Below are 6,568 nucleotides of genomic sequence, written 5' to 3' on the forward strand. Positions count from 1 at the left end.
TGTAAAATATTTGCCTTGGCTCAAATAGCAGTTGGAAAACACTCTGGCCAGACACAGACAGACAGACAGACAGACAGACAGACAGACAGATAGATAGATAGATAGATAGATAGATAGATAGATAGATAGATAGATAGATAGATAGATAGATAGATAGATAGATAGAATGTGTACAAAGTGGAAAGCGTAATATTTTTCAAAAGGTTATTTACAATGAAAATGGAAATGGAACAATCACACTTAATGGCGTACTATGCCCACATACGACGTATATTATACGTGTCCTCGAGGTCCGGGGAATAGTTGAATGGGAAGATTCGAACCAGATGTTGAATGGGGCCAATAGGGGCCAGCCAATAGGGAGCGAGGCCGTTGGGTCTGTGGGAGGAGCTTGAATCTCTCCTCGGAGATCGGGGGTAGCTCTATCAGGTAGTTTAAAAACCAAGCAGGTCGACAACAGCAGCAGCAGCAGCAAACAACCCTTCAGTCGTAGAGACTTTTCCTTCATTATATCAAAGTGTCTGGATATGCACGCTGTTTGCCCTCCAACATGCTGAGCACCAAAGTTTCCTGCGTGGGAATGATGAGCGCCGCCGTGGGGATGGACCGCAGCAGGGTAGGGGAGAGGCTGCAGGCCGCCGTGGCCGGGTTGCAAGAGCTCCATCTGCTTCGGGACAGACAGGGCGACATGGTGAGCTGGGCGCTCGGGGTGAACCGGGAAGAGCCGCTCGCTCGCCTGCACGCCGGTCCGGAGGACGCCGGGAGGAGGATGGGGGCGGAGGAGCAGCGGTTGGAGGCGACCCTCACAGCTCTGAAGCAACAGCTGGTAGGAAGTTGGTTTCAACGCAAAGTCGTAAAGGAGATCACTTAAAATAGATGTCTGGAATCTGACGAGAATATTTTCAATCGCGCGCTTTTCATCCTTAGCTCGATTGTAAATCGTTTGGTATGAATGCTGCAGTCAGCTGATGTGCGCACCTTGGTTTATTAGCATACTTTCAAGCACTCAGCTGGAGATAGGAAGCGAGATTGGAGTCATAAATCAGGTTCATTGCTGTGGCAAAGTATAAGTGATGGAGGCTCCAGGGGGGTAGTCGCGATCGTTAACCACTAATGCCAGGAAATAATCAAATGAAGGATGCTGTGTTCTGTCTTAAGAGTGACAATCACTGACAACTGGCAATGTGAGGTCCTGTCCGTGACAAGCTTGGCCGTGCGTTATAACCGTTTGCAGGAAGAGCAGGGATTCTCACGCCTGCCCAAATTACAATGATTTATTGTGTGATACTTGTGCTCCATATGAGGGTTAAACCTCACCAAGTCTCTTCACGTCGTCCCATTTTAAATTAGCTATATATTGAGTTGCTCAAAAGTCACATTTTTGCTGTATATTCTAAACACTTGAATTGTTGATGCCGGAAAATAAATGTAATATAATGAACGTGATTTAAAAGTATATCTATTTTCCACCCCAGTAACAACTGTAACAGTAATTGCCAGGCCTTGGCCGCAAACCAAACAGTCCTCCATTCCTCCATCCCAACCCCCAAGCTTCGCTCCTCCAAGCAGTTTACACAATGGCCAGCCTTCGCTGTGGGGGAGAAATGAGTTACCCACCACTGCTTTTCCCTGCTCCCCCATGTCCTGCTGGGGTTAATAATCAGCCACAGCTGAGTAGTACCTCTTTTTCTAAGGATTGTACAGTAGTTGTAGTTTCTTGCCTATTTTTTCATTTCCTGCTTATTTTGTTATACCCAAATGTAAATAAGCACAAGAGCACAAACTCATGTTTTAGCTAGTGATGCGCATATTTGACAGGGGTTTGTCTGAAATAACATATTCTTTCTTACAGTCTCGTCTTCGGAAACAGGATGTAGGACTGAAGACTCACCTCCAGCAGCTTGACCAACAAATAAGTGATCTGAAGCTTGATGTAAGCAAGGCGTCCACTGAGCAACTGGAGAGTGACAGCAGGCCAAGTTCAGGTGTGTATGCTCACATTATCCCACACGACTCTCTACATTTAAGGAAGGAAGCATGAAGCCAATTGAGTTTCACCATTGCGTAATTGTTCTCTCCAGGTTTCTATGAGCTCAGTGATGGAGGCTCTTGCTCCTTGTCAAACTCCTGCACATCTGTGTACAGCGAGTGTCTGTCATCTTCCCAGACAAGTCTTCTCCTCCCTCCCACAAGTCCGGCTAATTGTCAAGTTAACCCTGCATTACACGCTGATGTATACCGTCGTCGTTCCGCTGATGAAGTTGCAACCCACCCCAACCCTACCCGGGCAACAGGCCTTCATCTGGGGAGCAGTAGGATCAGAGCAAGCTCTACTGTCACTGAACTTGGACGACCAAGACCTGTGTCAACAGGTAGACATTCCTTGACGGCTCTTTTGTTTACCGGTAATTTCTATCATGGAGCAATGGAAAACACATAATCCTATGAATTGAAACTCACATAGTACAACATTAGGTACTCATGTGTTATTGAATAAAATCCAATAATAATGTGCGCATTTATTAAAATGAACATTGTCATTTTATTGACTGGCATGTGCATTAATTAAATCTATATATGTACGCTACCATACAAAGGTTTGGACATAGTTTCTCATTCAGTATCACTAGAAAGTGTGTATAGATGTTTGACTGATAGTGTAGTTTAGTACTGTATATATACTCAGACTTCATTTCATATGTCATGTGAAAGGTCAATTCTGGTTTTATGCTTGTTGTGTTTCCCAGGTGACCTAGACAGGATGATGACTCTAGGGCTGAACTATAAACCAGTGGATGCTAAGAAACCACCACATCCTAACATCCCCACAATGAACCCTAAGTTCCAGAGCAATCTGGTGTCCCGCAGTGGAATTGAATTGTACCACTACCCAAGCCCCTTGCATGCCATCGCCCTCCAAAGTCCGATCTTTTTCAATAGTGGGGAATCGGCCATACCTGGACTTATAGATGGAGACAAGCCCCCAGTGAGTGATTCTGACATGCTCCATGAGGGTACTGAAATGGGATGTGATACCAATACTCTGGGTTACATTGACAAACTTCTCCAGCGTAGCTACAACAAAATCCACATTCAAATGGCACCTGAGGCTGTGCAGACAGACGGCAACTATCAGAGGAAACCACCTGAAGTCGTAACTGTGTTTCCTCAGAAACCGGTATCTCTCCCTCAGCCTCCCCCAACTCAAGCCACAAACATCATGCCACTAGATAATGAACAGAGGAGACACTGCATGACACATTCCTGTCCAGAAACAACTGATAACACAGGCCACCAACAGTCTGAGAGACCTCAGGAGGTTTCATATAGGTATTCATATCCTGCTGTCGTGAGAGAGTACAGCTCTGATGAGGTCACTACTTCAACACTGAGGAAGAAGAACAAAACACATGTTAGTTTTTTGTCAAGAGGCCACACAGAAAAGGTATGTGGAGACTGCCTACAAACAAGGCCCACAGACAAGAAGGGTCATATGCAAAGACCAGTCACGTCACACAGTTCAAGCGCAGATGACAATCAAGTCTTTGAGGTGCAAAATGGCCACACTGGCTCCCCCCAGTTTGTCCATGCCAAATTTGTCCCTGCTGGAATTCAGAGGGTCAAAGTGAGACAAGTTGATCGTAAAACCAAAGCAGTAAAACTCAGACGAAAGAGCAGTGAGAAGCCTCGAGCACTGAGGCAGCAGCACACCTACTCATCTGGCGAACGAACCCGAGAATCCAGTGGGTCCAAGGGCGAACTGAGAAGACCAGGAAAGGGGAAGGTGTTCCAGAAATACCCCTGCTGTCCAAGTGAGGAGCACAAACAAGGTTCAGGCTCAGACTCAAGCCAATGTGGCGCCGGAATAATCTACACCCACAAGGTCCATACGAAGCCACACCCTGCTCCAGCTGCTACCAAGTCCAGCAAAAGCCGCAGATTGCAATGCGGTGAGTACGAAAGGCCTGCAGATCAGAGGAAGAAGAGGCAAGGGGCTGCCAAGTGGATATCTGATGGGGAGAAGTTCCAAGCCTTGTGTGCTCAATATCAGAAGTCCAAAGACTTCTATGCGCATGCACCAGGGAGTATGCATTTAGACCGCAGTACAAGCGCCAAGTCAGGCCACTGGATAGGACCTCATCGTCCTTCCACATCATCTAACTCATTCAATGCAAAACTCAATGCCAGATACCCCCCAGCACCCTACCACATGTCCAGCCTCTACCCACCTCGATGCGAGTCTGAGTACTCAGCTGAGTGCATGTCACTCTTTCATTCCACCATTGCCACAAGCAGCGATGGGGAGCTGAGCGATAACACCACCAATCGCTTTGGAGATAGTGAGTCCAGCCAGAGTTTCCAATCCTTCTCCGACTCTGACAGCAGCCTGTCCATGGAGGACGGGGACCATCTGGATAGCCTTGAGGAGGAGGGTGACCTGGTATGGGCCGAAGCTTCTCTGGGGCCCACTGCAGCCGGAAAGTCCCTCCAGCAACTCCCACGACCAGAGCCTTCAGCTTGCCGCATCAAAGCTTCACGAGCCCTGAAGAAGAAGATTCGACGCTTCCAGCCTGCCTCGCTGAAGGTCATGACCCTGGTGTAGAAGAGTTACCTCGGGCAACATATTTGTCAATGGGTGAAAAAAAAAAAAAAAAAACAGAACTGTGGGAAACATAACTTTGTTGGGAAAATCTCAATTCTACCCTTCTTTTTTCTGATTGTTTTTCATGATCATTGTTATAACCAAAACTTTGTTTTTTTTTTATTAGAAAAGCATGCTTGTATAACACAATTATACTTACACGTATTTGTAAATCTTGATCTTGTTCTAATTCATTTCTCATTGCATGTCATATTAGTCATATTGAAGACTTCAATATAAAGTCGTAAAAATGTGTACATTGGCAAATAAACCCAACGTTATTTCATGCAGTTGTTTGTCTGTTACTGTATTTATATGATCTGACTAACAATCCATGTTTCTTATAATAAATTGCCAATTGATAAATATTGAATCAGCTTGCATGAGCCTTTTAAGGCATGCTTCACTTTTGCAACATATTTATACAACCACTGATGACTGTGGGTTTGATTGAGATGTCTTTTGCACTGAATTATTAGCTATTAGATGTGAGTAAACTGCATTCTGGTTACTATCATGTAGTTGAAACAAAACATCTTGAGCCTGACAAACATCCTGCTGAGGCTAACCAATTTAGCACAGATATCTGTAACAGCTCCTTATCTAGTTTCCTGATTCCGACCAGCTGTTGGCTTAATAAGTTGCAGATTCAACATTCGACCCAGACAGTCAAGCTTAATTAGTGGGGTGAAACGGCACTCAGACATTCAAATGAAAGTAAACACATTTTCGCTGAAGCAGTAAAACTAACAATCACCACACATGAATGGACATTGTGATGACAGTAAGTGAGTGAGCTACAACTCGTTTGTCAGAGCTTAGGCTTTGACTTTTAAAACGACTAGTGTACATGGGCTGGAGGAGAAATGAGAAATGGTAGGACCTTTATTGCTGAGCTATGAAAAAGAGATTAGATTGTGGACAATGGCATGAAGATCAAATAATCTTATTTGCAAAATGAATTGAAATTCTTTTAAAGATTTAGTGAGCAAAAATCTGTTAGTGAATGTAAATGGTCTAGTGACCAATCTTTCAGGCATCAGATCTCTCCTGTGGTCATATATAATAACATTTTCTCCCATCACCCAGCCAGTCTGACCTGACATTTTCTAAGAAGCTTACAGGGATGCCATATAGTCAGTGTATCATCAAATTTGACTTTAAAGGTGTGTTCCCTGCAGCTATAATCACTACAGAGGCAAGTATGTAATTCCCATTAAGTCAGAGCTTGTCTCATTCTCCTTTAACAATAAACCATTGCTCTTCAAGAAGAAAAGGAAAACTTTGAGTTAAAATGCTCACTGAAGGGCAACTCAGCAGCGCTCGTCTTTTTACGCATCGCAAGATGTAGGTCTAAAGGGCAAAGGCAACAATTCACATCAAAGTTAGTTTTTAAATTCTGCAAATTGCTTCAACTGAATTGACTATTTGGGGTTTCTATGCTCTCTGTCCTCTCCATGAGGGTGACAACAAGGCCTTGGTAGGATTAGAGCTGCTGTTTTTAAGCAGGTTCAGAGAGAGCTGGACTTCACTTTGATGTTGGGTGAAGCAGGACTGTGTCAGCTTGACCTTGTGTTCTGGGTGACCTTTGCAGCTGTAGCACTGGCTCATCTCTGAGGATATCTACAAAAGAGGGGTTAGGGGGGATTTTTATAGCCTTGCTGTCTCTGGGCTCTTCTATTCATGTTTAGCATGTCTGTTTTGCGTTCCCTTTTGTGGGCAATGGGTCAAATGATCATCTGATAATCGGCTTTTCAATAAAAATGTAAGTGCATACAAATACTTCTACTGGAGCAATACATTTAAACAAAAATATTTGAGGCAAACAATGGTCTGAGATTGAAACACCTTGCCCATGATTCTACAGATGTGCATATGGCACATAGAGATTAGACAATTAAGAATACTATTACCTGGGTGGCTGAT

At 44.3% G+C, this 6,568-nt stretch overlaps 1 protein-coding gene across 2 annotated transcripts; it reads left to right on the plus strand.

The window, feature by feature from the left end:
• The first annotated feature begins 454 nt into the window (after positions 1 to 454).
• On the plus strand, positions 455 to 4,843 carry dact2 (dishevelled-binding antagonist of beta-catenin 2). 2 transcript variants are annotated; one of them, XM_061690155.1, is made up of 4 exons: positions 455 to 826; positions 1,853 to 1,985; positions 2,082 to 2,372; positions 2,748 to 4,843. In XM_061690155.1, the coding sequence occupies exons 1-4, from the start codon at positions 551 to 553 to the stop codon at positions 4,601 to 4,603; spliced, it is 2,556 nt and encodes an 851-aa protein (XP_061546139.1). In that variant the 5' UTR covers positions 455 to 550; the 3' UTR covers positions 4,604 to 4,843. The 2 variants fall into 2 exon arrangements, with proteins under 2 accessions (XP_061546139.1, XP_061546140.1); XM_061690156.1 differs by having other exon boundaries at positions 455 to 691.
• Positions 4,844 to 6,568: the final 1,725 nt, after the last annotated feature.

The sequence above is a fragment of the Phycodurus eques genome, chromosome 11 (genome assembly GCF_024500275.1).
Source record: "Phycodurus eques isolate BA_2022a chromosome 11, UOR_Pequ_1.1, whole genome shotgun sequence".
Taxonomy (NCBI): domain Eukaryota; kingdom Metazoa; phylum Chordata; class Actinopteri; order Syngnathiformes; family Syngnathidae; genus Phycodurus; species Phycodurus eques.

What these genes read in the sequence shown, in the direction of transcription:
- dact2 (XM_061690155.1), top strand. Translation starts at nt 551, where the DNA reads ATGCTGAGCACCAAAGTTTCCTGCGTGGGAATGATGAGCGCCGCCGTG. An exon ending in CAGCTCTGAAGCAACAGCTG is followed by an intron (nt 827 to 1,852) that starts GTAGGAAGTTGG and finishes TCTTTCTTACAG; the next exon opens with TCTCGTCTTCGGAAACAGGA. An exon ending in ACCAAGACCTGTGTCAACAG is followed by an intron (nt 2,373 to 2,747) that starts GTAGACATTCCT and finishes TGTGTTTCCCAG; the next exon opens with GTGACCTAGACAGGATGATG.